At 36.9% G+C, this 19,315-nt stretch overlaps 1 protein-coding gene across 1 annotated transcript; it reads right to left on the bottom strand.

The window, feature by feature from the left end:
* Positions 1-976: 976 nt before the first annotated feature.
* On the bottom strand, positions 977-18,960 carry tfcp2 (transcription factor CP2). The gene is made up of 17 exons (XM_051661722.1): positions 18,675-18,960; positions 18,008-18,232; positions 16,892-17,043; positions 14,482-14,558; positions 14,233-14,338; positions 13,770-13,876; positions 12,279-12,431; positions 12,029-12,139; positions 11,740-11,828; positions 8,264-8,312; positions 7,012-7,053; positions 6,624-6,717; positions 6,291-6,381; positions 4,526-4,632; positions 3,026-3,168; positions 2,597-2,648; positions 977-2,490 (listed from the first exon to the last, which is right to left on the bottom strand). Exons 2-17 carry the CDS (start codon positions 18,127-18,129, stop codon positions 2,453-2,455), a joined length of 1,533 nt encoding a protein of 510 aa, XP_051517682.1. The 5' UTR covers positions 18,130-18,232; positions 18,675-18,960; the 3' UTR covers positions 977-2,452.
* Positions 18,961-19,315: the final 355 nt, after the last annotated feature.

Genomic DNA, 19,315 nt, shown 5'->3' with positions numbered 1-19,315 from the left:
CCTTCGGATAAGTGATTGTGTTCTGCGCTATGTTTTGACAAATCGCAACGTTGTATTTCCACCCCGAAGGTAAGAAAAAATAAAAACGTGTAGTAGTTTTCGGCTCCGAGGACCCTGTGGGCCTCTCTTCTGCCCCGTTTTGCTACAATGTAACAATAGAGTAAGGAATGCTGCACGGGATCCATATATACTCATTATGACGTCACAGAAACGCCGTACTAGAGGATGCCGGGAAATGTAGTCTTGCAAAATCTATTGTGAGCAACAGAACACGCGTTTGTAACCTCGTCAGGAAAACGGATGTTGTTTCTCTGAGGTATTATTTTGGGGACAGGGCTTGTACTACAATAAATGACAACTGTTTCATAAAAGGCAGTCTAATGTATGAAAGTTATGCTAGGCTAGGTGGGCCTAGTTTAGACATGGTGCTCCCTTCGTTTTTTTTTTTTTTTTTAACAGCTTGGTTTCCATGGAAACTAAATGGGGTCGTTCAAAAACTGTAGTCAAGCACTATTAGCAAGAGGTTAGCACTAAAAAAATAATATAAAGATCCCAAAACATAGTTGGGTAAATCTGACAAGAACATGGTAGGTTACATTTTGCACCAAAATAATTTTTTTCTTTCTCTCTTTTTTCTTTTTTTTTTTTTTTTTTTGCATAGTGACAATATTACATGACACTTCTTATTACGCTCATGCTTGAATTCTCATACAGGCACAATTCTCACTACTGTAATGCAAGAAAAATAAACTACTGCAGAAACAAAAAAAAAAAAAATACCTATATAAAGTATATGAAAATTTCAATTCAATTCATATATTTACATGTCATGGTATTAGTTTTTATACCGTCTCTAAATGTATCCTGATTTAAATTAAGGGCAGGGTATTGATACAGATTTCCTAATTCAATTAGATTAAAATTGACCCCCCAAATTATCCCTGGGTTGTTTTAGAAGACAAAAAGATAGTGTAGCATACAAAACAAAACAGCCTTCTTCATGGTAAGTAATTTTAATAATTGCAATGTCATGGTAAAGGGTCACAAAAGACAATATCTCACAACTTCACCATCTAGGTCTGGTTTGCGTCTAGCACTAACCACAGCTACCTTCTCTCATGCAGTGCAATGTATTCTACCCTTTACCCCAACTGAAGGATTAGTAGATCAGTGGTCATATCCAAAAGGAAACAAAAAAAAAAAGTAAAACATGATTTCTCTCTTTTATACCATAAAATAATGCTCTTGGTAAGTCCAACATTTGTAAAATCTATTCTAGTATATGCAACAATGAAAAAGTGGGGGTGAATATTAAGCACAATGTAAAAAAAAAAGGCAAGAAAAAAAAACAAAAATGCACATATATAATGCCCACAGCTGCCAGCATCATCTCCTGCTTGTAAATAATGTGCTTTTGTGGCAGCACCTGAAGAATCATCAGGAATCAAGGCTACAGAACCTCATATCATGCCTCTACAGTCAATCTGAGCTGGTATTTCCAATTAGCACAAAGCACAGCCTGCATAAGCCTTAGGAAATCAACAACTATCTTACGAAGAAAATCAAAGACTCATGCAGTAATGCTTTAGTCAAGCTGCTTGCTGTGAAAACATCCAATTAACAAAACAAAAATCTAAAATATCAAGAGCCGAATTCATTTGTTTGCTCCCTCATAATGCATGTGATCTTATTGAGTTGAGATCATATGTTAAACTGTTTCTTTATAAAAGGGATGACAGAACATGAAAAAAGAACTGCATATCATGTGTGTAGTGAACTGCAAATAATTTTTTTTCCTTTGAAGGAGAAAATGCTGTTTGAAGACATTGATAATTGTTAATAGACGATTTCATGATCTGCTCAGAAATCTCTGGGCCTACTGTAGATCACTGTCTGTCATTGGCGAGTCCCTCATCTGTGACATAATCTTTCCTGTTTTACAGTGTTGTTTATCTATAAAGAGTGTGTTCATTAAAGTATATGGACACAACACTTCACATGGGACTCAAACTCAGGGGAATTACATCCAGGCAGAAGACAACACCACCAAATAATACTATATTTAATGCCAGCCAAATCTCTCTTTTTGAGGGGGTAAGGCCCAAGTATATTATAAACATGAGACATAATCATTTTTACTCCCTTTAAAAAGATGAACAAAGCAAACCAATGCAAAATTAATGTTAGTAAAATAGGAAATCTGTGATTTTATGTGATTGGAAATGGGAAGGGGGGCAGTTTTGGGGAAAAAGGCAGCACACACTCCATGGACAACAAAACAGTAAAGGTTTCAAAATGGGTCAGATGCCTCTTTCCTTTCCCATGATCGTCTCCATTACTATTCCGAGCAAAGCGATCATCGGCATGGTCCAGGAAGTATGGAGGGTAAGGGCTGTGGGTTGAATCTTAAGAATAACACAGGGGCCTGTTCACTCCCCCACATCTTTTGTTTTCACTTCAAAATGATGTGATAGCCATCATTTGTTTCAGCTGCAAATTCAATTAAAGAGTCCACGTTATACAACAAAGGTTACTGGAAACAAAGATATCTGGGTTGAAACTTCTCAATGTTTTAAAATGACTGGCTCGCACATACCTTTCATTGTGTCCAGGACAAAACACATCTCATCTTGAAAGTTCTGAATCATCTGTTAGAATGGGAACATAGTCATTTAGAATCAAAAATAAGATATACTATGTCTTCAAAGAAAACCACTATAAAACATTCCTATGGACTTTAGTCAGGGAAGATGCCAAATTTAATTTGACGCAAATAAAAACAAGGCTGTGAGGGACCGTCACAGCAATTGGCCAACAAGGGATACATTTAAGTAAATTTAACTATAAAGAAATCTTTGTCTTATTAAAAAGTGAGGGGAATGTTTGCTGCTTGCTTAATCAGGTTAAAAAAGGGTTCACTTGCTCATTGACTTTTTTTGTGTATATAGAAATCAAAACAAATCCTAGTAACTGAAAAGCCTAAATTAATGGAAAACACAAAAAGAAAGGCAGTACAAAAGCTAACCTCATCACTGACTAGCACATGGATACCAGTGGGTCCCTGCTTGAAGATCTGACTGATCTGGCGTGGAGAGATGCTGAAGAGCTGAGCCAACTTTTCCGTCAGTTCCACAGCTGTTAACTCCTCAAGATAGATGGCGTGATACACTAGCAGGGAGCAAATGGAAAAGACAAAGATAAGAGACATAGAACAACAAATAATAACAAAACTAATATAAACCAAAAACATCATAACCTAACATTTTTCATTGTCTGGTGATCCAGTCAGCTCCTGTCCAATATTACTTCACACTTAAAGGAATGGTTCACCCAAAAATGAAAATTCTCTCATCATTTACTCACCCTCATGCTATCCCAGATGTGTACGACTTAATTTCTTCTGCTGAACACAAACAAGGATTTTTTGAAGATTTCTTAGCTCTGTACAATGCAATGCAAGTGAATAGTGACCAGAACTTTGAAGGTCCAAAAGGCATATAAAGGCAGCATAAATGTAATACACATGAATCCAGGGGTTAAATCCATGTCTTCTGAAGTAATATGATAATTAATCATTTAGGTGTGGGTAAGAAACAGATCAATATTTAGGTCCTATTTTAATACAAATCCTCCTCAGTGGTAAAAGATGCTGGCTACCACCCCTGGAGTTCGCTAGTTCGAATTCCAGGGAGTGCTGAGTGACTCCAGCCAGGTCTCCTAAGCAACCAAACTGGCCCGGTTGCTAGGGTGGGTAGAGTCACATGGGGTAACCTCCTCACGTTCGCTATAATGTGGTTCGTTCTCAGTGGGGCACGTGATGAGTGGAGCGCGGATGCCGCAGTGGATGGCATGGAGCCTCCACACGCGTTATGTCTCCGTGGCAACGCACTCAACAAGCCACGTGATAAGATTCATGGGTTGATGGTCTCAGACGCGGAGGCAACTGGAATTCATCCTCCGCCACCCGGATTGAGGCGAATCACTATGCCACCACGAGGACTTAAAAGCGCACTGGGAATTGGGCATTCCAAATTGGGTTAAAAAAAAAAAAAAAAAAAAAAAAAGAATGTGAAAGTGGTGATTTATAGTAAAAAAGGACTTAAATATTGATCTGTTTCTCACGCACACCTATCATATCACTTCAGAAGACATAGATTTAACCACTGGAGTCTTATGGATTACTTTTATGCTGCCTTTATATGCTTTTTGGACCTTCAAAGTTCTGGCCACAATTCACTTGCATTATATGGACCTACAGAGCTGAGATATTTTTCTAAAAATCCTCGTTTGTGTTCAGCAGAAGCAAGCAAGCCGTACACATCTGGGATGGCATGAGGGTGAGTAAATGATGAGTACTATTCCTTTAATATTCTCTTTCAAAACTGAAATACGTCACATTGCGGAAGTTAAATAACATATGACGTCTGCAATCTGACATATTTCTGAACAACATTTGTTCCTTATGAAGAATTGTTCTTATTTTGGTCAATGTATAACACACAACGTTTAAGGTTCAAACACACACCGAAGAAGGTGTTGCCGGTTCCGTCTCCGTTCTCATGTTTCTGCTGTTGTTCACGAGTCTGCTGGGACTCCTGGCACACATAAATAGTAAGCCTTGGACGAACCACCCTGTACAGGAACATGCATATAAACAATTACTATGGCCAAACAGTTATACATTATGCAACCAATACCCAGACCAACAAACGGTAATGTTAAAAAGAAAAACGAACAAACATGGAAACTGAGTGAAATGATGCTTAAAGTTAGCCAGTCTATATTTAAACACACACGTACAAACACTGACAGAAACAAACACAATAGATCACATACTAGAACATATATTAGAGGTTGGCCTATATGTGTTTTCAATGGACGATGCCGATCACAATATCTATAAAGCAGGGTGCCAACTGCTGATGCTACCTTGTTTCAAATCACTGATAATTACACTTCAAAGAAAATTTAAATATAAGACCTTTATGCTCTATGTCTCTACATGTTTTCCATGTTGCAGAGCAATTGATCTCAGTTATAAACAAAAAGCACATCCTTAACTTGCATTAACTGAATTCTGAATAGCCTCCAGTCAGGCTCACATTAAATTGCTACAATTTCTTAATTTTTTTGAATGTTCTTAACACACATTAACTAAATTCTGAAAGATGAAGCGTATCCCTTTGTAGCTGAAGCAGCCTTCGCTTTAGCTTTAACAAACTCGTCATATTCCTTGCTGTGTCGAGCTTTAGGGCGAGTAATCAAATTAGTTGTGTTAAAAAGTTTAAATGTTAGTTTGACCTCGTGAAATTCGAGCAGTACAAAGTTTACAAATTGTGGTTTTGCACCCTTATGTCAGAAAATAATCGGCCCTGATAATCAGCTGTTTTTAAACCAACTGGATAATCTCCGATAGGGAAGATAATTGCTTATATCGGCCGATATCGTTGTTTTGCAATACATCGGTGCAGCTCTACATATTTTGTCACAATATTTACTCAAAATTCAATAAAAAAAAAATTCTGAAAAAATATAACAATTTACAAAATACAGAAATTCTATTTCTATATCATTTCATTAAGCTGTCATTTGATGCTGGTACTGGCAGAATGACCGCATCTGTTAATTGGCCGATGATGATAATCTCAAAATATCTGCATATTAATCGGACTGACCGATATACAGCAATGCGCAAATGTCTTAGGCACGTAAGATGTTTCACAAAAACATTTGTCTTAAAGTGGTTATTTATATCTTCAGCTTTAGTGTCAATTGGAAATATATATTTTAGACTCCTAAACAATCTTTTTGCAAACAGAATAGAAGAACAGGGAGCCCTGCAACAGGTGGCATGGCCCCCACAGAGCCCCCCACTGAATATCGAGTCAGTCTGGGATTACATGAAGAGACAGAAGCAATTGAGACAGCCTAAATAGGTAGAAGAACTGTGGTGAATTTTCCAAGAAGATTGGAACATCCTATCTGCCAACAACCAAGAAAAACTGTGTCCAGGTGTACCTAGAAGAATTGGTGCTGCTTTGAAGGCAAAAGTGGTCACCACCAAATATTGATTTTCCTTTTTTAATGTTTACTGGACTTTGTATGATGTATTATGGCATTATTTTTTGAAGACATCCTCACTATGCAACATTTTTCACAAGTCCCTAAAACATTTGCACAGTACTGTATATCAGTCTATCACTGACATATACATCAACAAAAAGGGGCTGGAGCGGACAATCTCTCTATATAGTACATTTACAGTACATTAAAACAGAAAAGAAACCTACCGTCCTTTCAATGCATTAAATAGCCGAATACCATCAGCAGGGCCACAGATCTGAATCACATCCTCCCGTGTTAGTTTGAGCAGGTCAGCCCCTGAGAGAAGTCCCAAGACAATCAACACACGGTACATTTCAATCTATACAATAGGTAATATGGAGTTAAGAGGCATATTATAGTTTCTTCTACATGTAATGAGATTGTCTTTACATTGGAGAGCATGTATTATCAGAATGAGATTAATGCAAGACTGGTGTGGTTGCCGGGTGACAAAAGCGTGGATGTGAGAGCTGTATGGAATGTGATGCACACTTATGCGAGCCCGATCGTCCCTTTACCCGAGAAGTTTGTGAAGAGACGGCAGAATGGTGAAAAACGGTTTCTATGGAGCCACTGCTGTGCTTCCTGTGGCGTTGCTGTGGGCAACAGATTCTGTTTGTTCAGGGGCAAAGAGAAAGGACAAAATAGGCCTTAGCACACTGACCATAAACTGATCATAATTCTTCTTTTTCTATAGAACAGTTGTTCCACTTTGAATTCAGACACACCCTCAAACTGTCTGGCCTGAGCTGAACCCACCGTAAGTTAAATTAGGCCTGACATTTTTGTTATCCCTTACCAACAGACTTAATACATCTTAAAAAAAAACTTTTCACACCAACCAAGTTTTACCTTTTAGTAAATAAACATTTCAACATATTCATATTAGCAAATAAATTCATGTACCTGATTGCTTTCACTGTCTCTTCTAAGTAGATGGCACGACAACTGTAAGGCAGAACGTCTCTCAGTTTTAAAATCTCAGAGTTTCCTTGAGTGTATTAATCATCTTGTCATGAGGAAGCATGTGGTGACTAAGGGGGTCGTGTTACGAACGGATTGGTAAAACCTCACATACCATAAGCCGATAAACTTTACAGCGATAATTTAATGTTTTAGAGAGTCTTAAGCAATTTCAACACATTTCAAAGCATGTTCACATCAAAATTGAGTTGTTAAAAAGCAACAAACCATCAGACATTAAAGGGGCAGTTCACACAAAAATGAAAATTCTGTTATCATTCACTCACTCTTATGTTGTTCTAAACCCATATGCTTTTCTGTCATCTGTGGAACAAACAAGGAGATGCTTCATTGTATCTTTTTTCTGTACAATGAAAGAGAATGGTGACTGAGGCTGTCATTCTGCATAACATCTTATGTGAATTTTCATTTTTGGGTGCACTATTCCTTGTTTTGCCCAAAGTTGAGTCAGTTATTTTAGTGTAATCAACCTGTAAGTTGATTTAAAGCTAAAATGTCATATTTTTTCTACATCCAATTTGTTTTATATATATATATATATATATAGTTTCTAACAAAATACAGGTATTAGAAAAAATAGCTACAATGGGTAACATGTTCTCTGATATGTGTCAATGAACATGCACAAGCAACAAAGAAAGCAGTGGAAAAAGAGTGGGAAAAAGGGTCTTTAATGCTCTACTGCAGTTTTGTAGTTCTCCATTGACATTAGCTACAAACATGTACATGGATGTAAAGAAAGCATGGAGCATGGCTTACACAGACAGACAATGCTGAAGAGCAGATAATCATTCTACATTACTGATAAAGTTCAACCTCCTAACTGGTTAGTTTTATCAGATATGAAGTACTAAATCCCACACAAATACAGATGGAACACAGATTAATTTGCTTGCAACATTTATCAAAAATATTGTTCAAAAGAGAGAATGCAGAATTTAAAAACACTATTAAAGAAAGAGCCCCACACAAAGATGTGTGGGTGAATGCATTTCATTGCAAGTGCTGATCGAAGATCAGTTTTGTGTTTCGTATCTCAATGTACATGTATGAATATGGAAAGATTGGTGCCGATTCAAGAATGGGACTACAACACTTTCATGAAAGTTACTTTATACTATTGACAGCATAGTGATTTGCATGGACCAATGAGAGGGGCAGGGAAAACACTTACATCTGCTAACAGTGCGACAGGCTCCGGCTGGTGATTGGGTGAACCATTTCTAGAAGTTGCGGGACAAAAAGAAGATTTACAAATGAAAGCCATGAGACCTTAAAGGTGCTGTATGCAATTTTGGCCGTTCTGGAACTTCCACCAGACTAGCCATTGAGTAAGCCACAGCCCCTCTTTCCAAAACCCCGCAGATGGAGGGTCCCCCTAAGCATTATGCCATCCGACCATGAGCGTTTCACGGGAGCAGGACATCGTACCGGCACTTATACAGGAATATATGGGCTGCTCTGTGAATGCGCACAATGATTTACAGGCATAATGTCTTCGCTTTGGCTAAACAAACGATCTGACCGTGGCCCGCTGACATCTTTTCCCCAGATGTTTACCCAACTTAACATGATATTTCTTGGCATCTATTTCAGTGATTTCTGACAGGTATTAGAGGTGTGTTATGTCATTTCATAAAAATAAAAACAAATCACTTACAGCACCTTTTACTGGCTGTACATTATGGCACAAAAACACAGAATTCTGAGGCAAAGATTAGTCAGGGTTTCAAAAGTATTCCAGACATTCGTAATTACTAGGGCATTCAGTCTAATACATTTTTTAATCGCGATTAATCACAGATTTTGTAAATGTTGAAATTTGAGACCATATATATTTCTTTTCCTGTCAAATTGCATTTATTTCCATCTTAGGAAAGAAAACAAAACAATATGTAATAATGTAATGCTTTATTAACATTTTCCAAGCAAAGCCTTCCACAATATAAAGATAAAAATGCACTAAAATAGCACCAATTAAAGCATTAAACGTTTCCCAAAGTCTAACTGGGAGGTTGAATTATTGAAAGAATTAGTGAGTATTCAATAATATATATATTTTCTATATTTCTATATTCATAATTTTGCATTTAAAATATTAATCTCATAACATTATTTATGCAGTTGCAACTGCTGTGTAAATGCATTTATTCCTGCTCTGTAAAAATACACCTAATTGGCACTTCAGATGCAGCTTCTTTGCCACCTTTGCTGTGTAAAGATGGCTTTAGTCCCCATAAGTTTAGTATTCATTGCAATGGGCATTAAATCACTAATACTCTCACCCTCCACAATATTAATCTGCCGGTAGATTGTAACTATCTGCTTTCCTACATCATCAAGCCACAATCATGATTTGCGTCAGAGAGTCAACCCCAGCGTCGCTTTGAATTCCACGGGAAAAGCGGATTAGTTAAGACTTGCCGTGCTTCAGTGGTAATTAAAATGCGCCTTCCATAGGCTGAAAAATACTTGATTTCTATCAAAAGTCCCATCTGGGCTTGTTTTGTACATCAAATAGCATTAAGAGATCCTTTCTTTCCCTGCGTTCCAAACGGGATAAATCCACCTCCAAAGGGCACTTTGGAGGGGGAACGATTTTGGACTCCATTTTGAAGGGTCGTTCCAAACCGAAGGGCTCATAAATAGCTGCTTCGAAGGGCCCTTTGAAACTTGCGTTTCCGTAGGGTTCAACATATGGACACTTCGCTGCCAAGCGGACCGGAACCAGAGCATACGTCACAAATATGGGTGTTTGCCAAGTGTAATTTAGTGTAAATTAAACGAGCTGAAACTGCAGTCTGTTTCTATAAACAAAAACATGTGACATCCCTTCATCTCCATAGTCTATAAAAGCTTTTAATTATTATAACAAACTTATAAATGATTTTAAACACCTGGCTTTCTGTAAAATTGGTTAATGCTTGTTATTTTAATATAAATTCGCTGGATCAGATATTCTAAAAGAGTTTACATAAAATAATAATACAAAGTGTCTTTATTTAATAAATGCAATGTACATTTGTTTATTGGTTTCTTTTTTATTAAAATAAATAAAACGTTTTCAAACATGAATCTTAAATTTTTCATAGTCAAAGATTTAAATTATTTCTTTTCAGTTTCGATTCTGAAAGCAATTAGTGATGCAAAATTATGTGTAAATATTTCTGATTAGGTGCAGGTGATGTTCATTAGCATCAGCCTTTGTGCCATGGCAGTGGCTCCTTTGGCTTAGATAGATGATGCTGAAGTTCGTTCTTAATGACTGATATTTTTTAGCCCTACACCCTTACCCTCCGAAGCCCCTCACTCTGGAGGGATTAGAGCCCTTCAGAATGGAACGCACCCTTTAACATTTTATCACTGACAGGGAAGTGCTGTTGTGTTGTGTGCATCAGTGTAATGACTCCATGCGGATACATTACAAAGGTTCTGCCCTTCCAACATGTGTTTATGCTGGTTTATGCTGTATAAATAGTAAATGCATCAATCGCAATTAAGAAAAATTAACATGTTAAACTTTAATTAATCGCATGTGATTAATGCATTAATTCCGACAGCTGCAGTAATTAATAAAGGATTTTCAAAAATCATTTTATGGAGAATGCACTTTAAAATAGCAATTTCTAGCCAAATAATTATTTCAGAACTGGGGCTGAGTATAAATACAGATTTCCTGATTTCCGATTCACAAGCTCTCGATACGATTCCAATTTGATTCAATATCAATTCATATGGGTATATTTCAGTTATAATGTCCCTTTTGCTTACATATGAAAGACATTCTCTCCCAGCTAATGCTGTTAATTATACAGGGGACCTTCTTACTAGGTACATTAAAAAACATTAATTTTTATAATTATATTTTATTAGTTTTTCAACATTTTGGTCATTTTGTCTTTTTAAAAATTAACAAATCCACGTAGTCAATCAATTAATATTATATTTCATATATTATTTTTTGTTACATTTATTGTTTACTTGCATAATTTATAATATTTACAAGAATTCACATTGATTTGTTGAACACATGCTAAAACCGGTACTGCCTCTTAAAGGAAACCATTTCTGTAAAAAGCATCTGTAAATGAGTGAGAGACAACTTGAATGGCTTAATCTTATCTGTGCCAAGAAGGATTAGAAATAAATGTTTCTTTTTTGTTGTTTTTGATCAACAACTGACTGTAGAGAACAGAAAGCGTATTAAAAAGGACATTATTCAATGACAAATGGGTCGCGTGGATCTTGTCTTTGGACACACATTACACGGAACAACTTTTTTTCTCAATTTTTTTATTTTTATTTCAGTATCAATTTGGTACCGAAGTACCAGTACTTTTGACAACACTAGCACATAGTGTCAAAGATCGATCTTGGGATTTAAGAATCAATATCCAGATCGTTCAAATGAAGATCGAAATGCTTTGGAAAATCTATATTTTTGCCCATCCCCATTCAGAATTTCGATTACCTTAAGATTTAATTCATTTCAATTACTTTTCCAGGTCTGAAAACCACAATTATTAAATTCCCTGATATTTCAGGCTTACCATGACCATGGGAACCCTGTTTATCAGCTCAATGCAATTTCTTTGTTTGTAAATACTGTCTAAATTCATTGTGAAAAATTTGTAAGGAGAAGTTGCCTACCCTTCAGTCACAGGAAAGCTGTTGTGGGTGCTGTTGAAACCTGGTGATGGGGAGTTGTTGACGTATGTAATCTCAGGCCATGGAGAGCACTGAATAAATTCAACATGTATCAAATATCACCATATACCAAAATCAAGTTATGGAACATTTAAGATTGACACATATGAAAATGTATTTGGTCACTCAAAAATATAGTCTTCACAGTTCATTTATTTTATTTCAAGTTCATTTATTCATTTAATTTAGACCTTCATTTCAAACCCACAGTTTCCATGGGCAGGTCACATACCTCGGTGAGAATAGTGGTTTCATATGAAGGCTGGTATTTCTCCTTTTCTTGTGGTGCACGTTTCTCCATTTTTTCTCTGTCTGTCTTCTGTTTTCTGTCTGCACCCTTAGGCTAAAAAACAACATAATGAGTATCAGGATCATATTATCTTGGAAAATCCTGTATCATTTGTAAAATGAAGCTGTACTTGAATTGAAATAGAGTATGAATGTCACATTGTTAATGTTTATCAGCTGTGGTCTCAGCCCACCTTAAAAACTTTGATTTGGCAGCTGGCGGAGTGCAGGTGTTCAGTGTATTCTCCGGCCTCGTTCTCCTTGAAAGTGTCGATCTGAACACGAAATGGCACTCCCTTCTCTCCTCCATGCTTGCGCATAGTGAACTCTGTGCTGATACAGTGAACCTGAACAAGTGCGAAAATGATGCAATGATATTAGGAAAACACACTGTACAATTTCCTCATATTTGACTGACTTTTTTTTTAGAGGTTTTGGTTAAAGCATACTCACTGAGCACTTTATTAGGAACACCTGTACACCTACTTATTCATGCAATAATCTAATCAGCCAATCATGTGGCAGCAGTGCAATGCATAAAATCATGTAGATACAGGTCAGGAGCTTCAGTTAATCTTCACATCAACCATCAGAATGGGGAAAAAATGTGATCTCAGTGATTTCGACCGTGGCATGATTGTTGGTGCCAGATGGTCTGGTTTGAGTATTTCTGTAACTGCTGATCTCCTTGGATTGTCTCTAAAGTTTACTCAGAATGGTGGCAAAAACAAAAAACATCCAGTGAGTGGCAGTTCTGCGGACAGAAACCCTTGTTGATGAGAGTGGTCAAATGAAGAATGACTGGTTCGAGCTGACAGAAAGGCTACAGCAACTCAAATAACCACTTTGTACAATTGTAATGAGCAGAATAGCTTCTCAGAATGCACAACACGTCAAACCTCGAGGCGGATGGGCTACAACAGCAGAAGACCACGTCTGGCACTTTATTAGAACCATAGTTTTCCTAATAAAGTGCTCAGTAAGTGTAGCTTTAAAAGATACCATGTGATATTTCTTGAATGTACTTCTAACTAGATTTTTACATTTCCTGAAGGAATTAAGAGTGGCGCTTGCCTGAGTAGATTTAGTTGTATATTAGTGACTAAATAAAAAGGACACAGTGACAGGGGGCCTGGGTAGCTCAGCAAGTATTAAAAATTACTCCAGCCAGGTCTCCTAAGCAACCGAATTGGCCCGGTTGCTAGGGAGGGTAGAGTCACATGGGATAACCTCCTCATGGTCGTGATTAGTGGTTCTTGCTCTCAATGGGGCGCGTGGTAAGTTGTGCGTGGTTCGCAGAGTGTAGCATGAGCCTCCACATGCTGGAAGTCTCCGTGGTGTCATGCACAACGAGCCACGTGATAAGATGCACGGACTGACTGTCTCAGAAGCGGAGGCAACTGAGACTTGTCCTCCGCCACCCGGATTGAGGTGAGAAACCATGCCACCACGAGGACCTACTAAGTAGTGGGAATTTGGCATTCCAAATTGGGGAAAAAGGGGATAAAAATGTATAAAAAAAAAATAAATAAAAAAGAACACAGAGACACTTATTAAACTTTATGTTGGGATTTTCAAAGTAAAGAAATAATTTCAAGGCTCCACTGACAGTGTAATTTAGGTCAGGACAAAGATCTGTGCCTGGGAAAGTCATTCTTGAGATTAGGAAGAGTGGTTTTTGATACCTGAATAAACACAGAGGTCCTCTTTGAGGGGTCCCACAGGAACTCCACTGTGTTGAGCTGTGTAGGGTTTGCTCTGGGATCAACCACCCCCACCGACATCGGAATATCTGGGAAGGAGTTCAGTGCAAGCATGTTATCAATCTCAAATACATTTCTGCTTTCACACAAAGCCAGGTGGTTGTTTTTTTTCTGTCATTTACTATGGTTGCTTGTCAGACAGTATGATATGTAAGTGAGATCTTATGTAAAAGTCAAGATAGACGTGCGACATCAACATTCTTATATATTTTCTGGCCAAAATCGTACAGTGTACACCGGACATAACTACTTACTATGCATGTTAGGAATATATTTATTTTAGAGTGCCAAATATGTACTATCAAAGGACTATATTATTACACCGCTGGGAGATTTTTATAATGTAATTTTCCACTTTTTGTCAGTGGTGGCTAATAGTATTTACCTAAATCAAGGATTCTATCTCCCGGTCTGTTCCAGCGCCAACCCTCCAGCTGCTGGTGTTCAGTGTACTGAAGACGACGGTCGTGAAACACAACACGGATGATGCTCTGCCAGCAGTGACCACAAGAAAAACAGTGGTTGAGATAAACCAAAGTTATGATTCATCAAAAACTCTTCAGATATAATACAATGACAGACAGTTTCCCCAAACACGGAAGTGAAAGTGGAGGAACAAACAACAAATCCTCACCTTAACCATTTTGCTATTGATCTCAGGAAGCTCTCCCATTTTCCGATTGTCTAGCATTCGAATCTCATAAGACTGTCCTGAAGCCAAAAGGAACATAACATGAAGTTTTTAAACAAGTTTCATGAGATTTTACATATCAATGTGTTTGCTGTGCTTGTTACTAGGGATGGCATGATATGGTTTGATATATGATATGAGGTTCACAATTCAATATAATCTAAATTTGATATAATAACACTTAAATGACAACGTTCTTTAATACACAATATACAAATGCTCAAGAGTTTCTCATATACCTTTCTCTGTAAGAAAAGATAAACAAATAAACCTTCAAAAATAGTGGGCTACATTCAAGCTGATCAGGTGCAAAAAAAAGCAATAAAACTGAACAGAACCTGTCCTGAAAATGTATGTGAAAGTGTATATTTAATTTTTAATAATTTGTTTGTCATCATCATTATAATCACATTTCACGTTTTGCTCTGTTGAAAAATATACAACTTCTACATTCTATAATGATATGAGCTATCAATGTTTGAAATAATGCGTACAATTTACAAGTAATATCAGCCTTGTAAATTGAGTATATATTCATTTGTATAACAAGCGCTAAAAAGGTTACTGTCACTTAAAGAGCTCAATGAGCATGTCAATCACACACACAGTGTTCCGGTTTATTAACAAGAGGGAAGTCAATCGGCATCTGTGCTATGTGAGATAAAAAATAATATTTCTGGGGGGCCTGGGTAGCTCAGCGAGTATTGACGCTGACCACCACCCCTGGAGTCGTGAGTTCGAATCCAGGGCATGCTGAGTGACTCCAGCCAGGTCTCCTAAGCAACCAAATTGACCCGGTTGCTAGGGAGGGTAGAGTCACATGGGGTAACCTCATCGCGGTCGCGATTAGTGGTTCTCGCTCTCAATGGGGCACGTGGCAAGTTGTGCGTGGATCGCGGAGAGTAGCATGAGGCTCCACGTGTTGGGAGTCTCCGCGGTGTCATGCACAGCGAGCCACATGATAAAATGCGCGGATTGACTGTCTCAGAAGCAGAGGCAACTGAGACTTGTCCTCCATCACCCGGACTGAGGTGAGTAACCATGCCACCACGAGGACCTACTAAGTAGTAGGAATTGGGCATTCTAAATTGGGAGAAAAGAGGATAAATAAAAATAAAAAAAAATTATATATATATATATATATATATATATATATATATATATATATATATATATATATATATATATATATATATATATATATATATATTTATTTATATTTCTTTTCACCTTTTTATCTGAATGTAAAGAACAGAAAGGATATTTCTGACACATTATTCAATGAAAGTGGAGTGCGGGAACTCATCTTTGATGGACACACATTACATGTAAGAAATGGTCCATTTGAATTTCAAAGCACTTTTCAATAAAACAAGGCAATTTCCAGGTATTCCAGTACTTAAATTTCAAAAAGCTAAATTCTAGCAGTTTAAGCACCTTGGACCTTATGTGAACCATGTAAACAGTGTAGAAAAAAAAGCTCAGTATGGGTAAAAATCAAGCGATAGAGAGACTATGATGTTTGACGGGTCATTTCATTTATGATCACATGGACAGAAAACAATGTTGCAAATATTTAAATATCGAGTTGTGCCTCGATATGGTCCGTCAAATTTTTGTTTGATATACTTTGAAATTCGATATATCTTCCCATCCCTACTTGTTACGCTTCCCTTTGGACAAGGTACGGACTAGTATATGGAAGCAACGCATCTAAACAGAAGGGTCGGAAGCTGTTGCATAGTTTAGCTATCACATATCAAAAGAAATAAAGAAATATTTTAAGTAGAATCCAACATTCAATTTTGAATACAAACTGACACACATGAGCAGCTTAAAGTCAACATGAAATGGCACTAGCAACCCATTTTACTTCCACAATGTGACAAGGGAAACAGGTAATTCAACAAGTGAAAAAACAAATGTAGAGTGGGACTTGATCATAAAACAGGGTCTCTGCAGTATATGGTTGGAGGGGAGGGGTTAAAAAATAAGAGCGCATGGTGAAGTCAGCCAAAAGAAAAGTCATTTCAGAAGTTATTATTTTTTGATGAAAGATTACAAAGGCAATATTTTTTTTTTTTTTTGAATAACTTGCACCAATAAATTGTACATGATAAGACAAGAAATGTTTATTAAGGAAGTATATAGGGTCAATTTTGATAGAAGTCAATTTTCATACCGACTTAAAAAAAGAAAAGAAAAAATTCACAAATTGTTAACATCCTCCGTGAATAAAATAGATTTGCACTGTGTTGATGAGCTCAAAGTATAAGAGGATGCCACAGCTATTCCAAACACATAAGAATTAAACGTTAGTTTAGATGTTTTTCAGCCAGTGTGTTGAACACACCTTGATTGAGGTAGGTGAGCGTCTCATCATGTAGTTTGACAGCAGGAGAGGTGGCTGCACACAGTACATACTGGAAGGGAAGGATCTTATTGTCACTTTCTGGAGGCAAGTTAGACTCCTCCTGCTTGAAGATGGGAAGAGCTAGCACATCACTGAAAAACAATGAGAGAGAAAGAAAGTAAAACATTTATTAATTTGACAACAATGCTTTAGGTTTTTCGTACTTGCTTTACAATTTTGTACATGGATGTAATGTTCGTCAAAGATACAACATCCGTTTATGTGTGAGATGTCGTGCAACAACTAAGCAGACACATCAGGTGCTTTACAGATAAGCCTTCAAGTGCACAGAGTGCATTTCAAACACTATTCAAACATCTAAGAGCACAACATCACACAGATGGCAAAGCAGGACTGGAACATGTGCTTTACAGCAGACTGTGATTCTGTTACCTGGAGACCAATTAAAGCTGCCATGCATAGTGAACCTAACTCCCTCTCAACATAAGAATTCATTTCATTTTAACCACTTAAACCACACCGATAATTTTGATAAATTTAGCAAATAAATGCAAATGGGGCAAAGAAAAAGGATAAGCCGTCTGAGGTCATGCTATAGAAAACTTGAACATGTCACTATGACCCTATAGTGGTATATTTTAAAAACACCAATATCTGATAAGACACCTCATAAAAGCCTAGAAATATAACAACACATGCACACCCAGGCCTGTACTTTACTAAATGTTTCCTTTTGCTTAGTGCACAAGTTATTCATGTAACCGAATATATGATACAGCATGTGCCTTACTGGGAGGTCAGATTGTGCAAAAAAAAAAAAAAAAAAACACTCATCAGGAAATTAAAACTGCCAAAAATGACACAAGGACTTCGGTAGGAGTCAAAATAGACAGACCAACCAGGCAAAACAGATAATTTAAAAAAAAATTAACATTGCTTTTCACCATAATAAGCAACACACACAGTATTGAAAAAAGTCTTAAGTCAATCATTGACTTTTATCATGCCCCACAAGTCTCGGAATACTCAAAAAATAATCTTTCATCACTTAAACATTCAAAATAATAGTAATCATAAGTGAGCACCTAAACTCACCTCATGCTGTAAGCACCAGCTCCAAGCTCTTGCCCGATTCCTGACAGACTAGCATCAAAATCCTGGACCAGACCAGACTCGATCACCTCATCGGCCAGAGGTAGTTTCAAAGCCCAAGCCATGACTTTCCACCTTAAATCAAGAGAACTTAAAAAAAAAAAAAAAAAAAAGAAAAGAAAAAAAAAAAAACTCCTTTTGGGTTTAGGGATGATCACTGACACCTGTCTACAGAAACACAGTGTGGGAAAAAAGGATTAAAAAAAACTAAATACAACAAAAAAAAAAAACAAGGTTCACACATGGATTAGCAACATTTTTTTTTTATTTTTATTATTATTATTTTTTAATGGTATATTGCAAGTATATTATTAGATTTAAATGTATTACATGGAATAGACTTTTAATGAATTTATGCAGTTTTCCTTGAGAAACGCAATTTTCAAGTTCTGGACAGATCTGTAAAGTATTACTTAAAATAAAATACAAATAAAAAAAACATATGAATCTCAAGGCAGAATAATTCAGAATAAAACCATATACTGATCACATTATAGAAATCAGAGGAAGAAAAATCGTAAACATGTTAAAGCACATTGAAATTTTTAACAGTTTATTGAAAATAAAGGTGTTATTTCATCATAGATGTCATAAAAATAGTATAATTTACCTCAGCAGGCAGCAGGTAGCTTAATAGTGTGGTTAAGTTCATCGTTTCACGCCATTTTTTCATCCGTCGTCCTTCTTTTGGCAAGATAACTTGTTTTGCTCGAAAGAAGACGTTTAAATTCTGTAAACGGTCGCTAAAAAAAGATGACAAGGCAGCGAAAATTCTAAGAAAAAATACTGAGATGAAGGTGCGCTGAAGGGTGAGTAAAGAAAGTCTTTATGTATTATATTACATGTTTGTTTATCTCTTCTACTCAGTGGAAATTGCCGTAATATCCGCAGAAGTCTTTCTCCATAAAGGACTGGAGCAGTGAGCAGTGAGCAGTTCAAGTGCACTAGCGGCCTCTATCGGCCTGGAGCGGTATTATCGTTTACCCGCCAAAACACTACAGTTAAAGGGATAGTTCATCCAAAATGAAAATTATCTCGTTATTTACTCACCCTCATGCCATGCCAGATGTGTATGACTTTCTTTCTTCTGCTGAACACAGAATGATTTTTAGAAAAAAAATCAGCTCTGTAGATACAATGCAAGTGAATAGAGATTAGACCTTTGTAGCTCCAAAAATCACATAAAGGAAACATAAAAGTAATCCACGTGACTCCAGTAGTTAAATATATAGCGATATGATAAGTGTGGGT

The sequence above is a fragment of the Myxocyprinus asiaticus genome, chromosome 29 (genome assembly GCF_019703515.2).
Source record: "Myxocyprinus asiaticus isolate MX2 ecotype Aquarium Trade chromosome 29, UBuf_Myxa_2, whole genome shotgun sequence".
In the NCBI taxonomy this organism is placed as follows: Eukaryota; Metazoa; Chordata; class Actinopteri; order Cypriniformes; family Catostomidae; genus Myxocyprinus; species Myxocyprinus asiaticus.
This window is presented reverse-complemented; position numbering and strand designations above follow the sequence as displayed.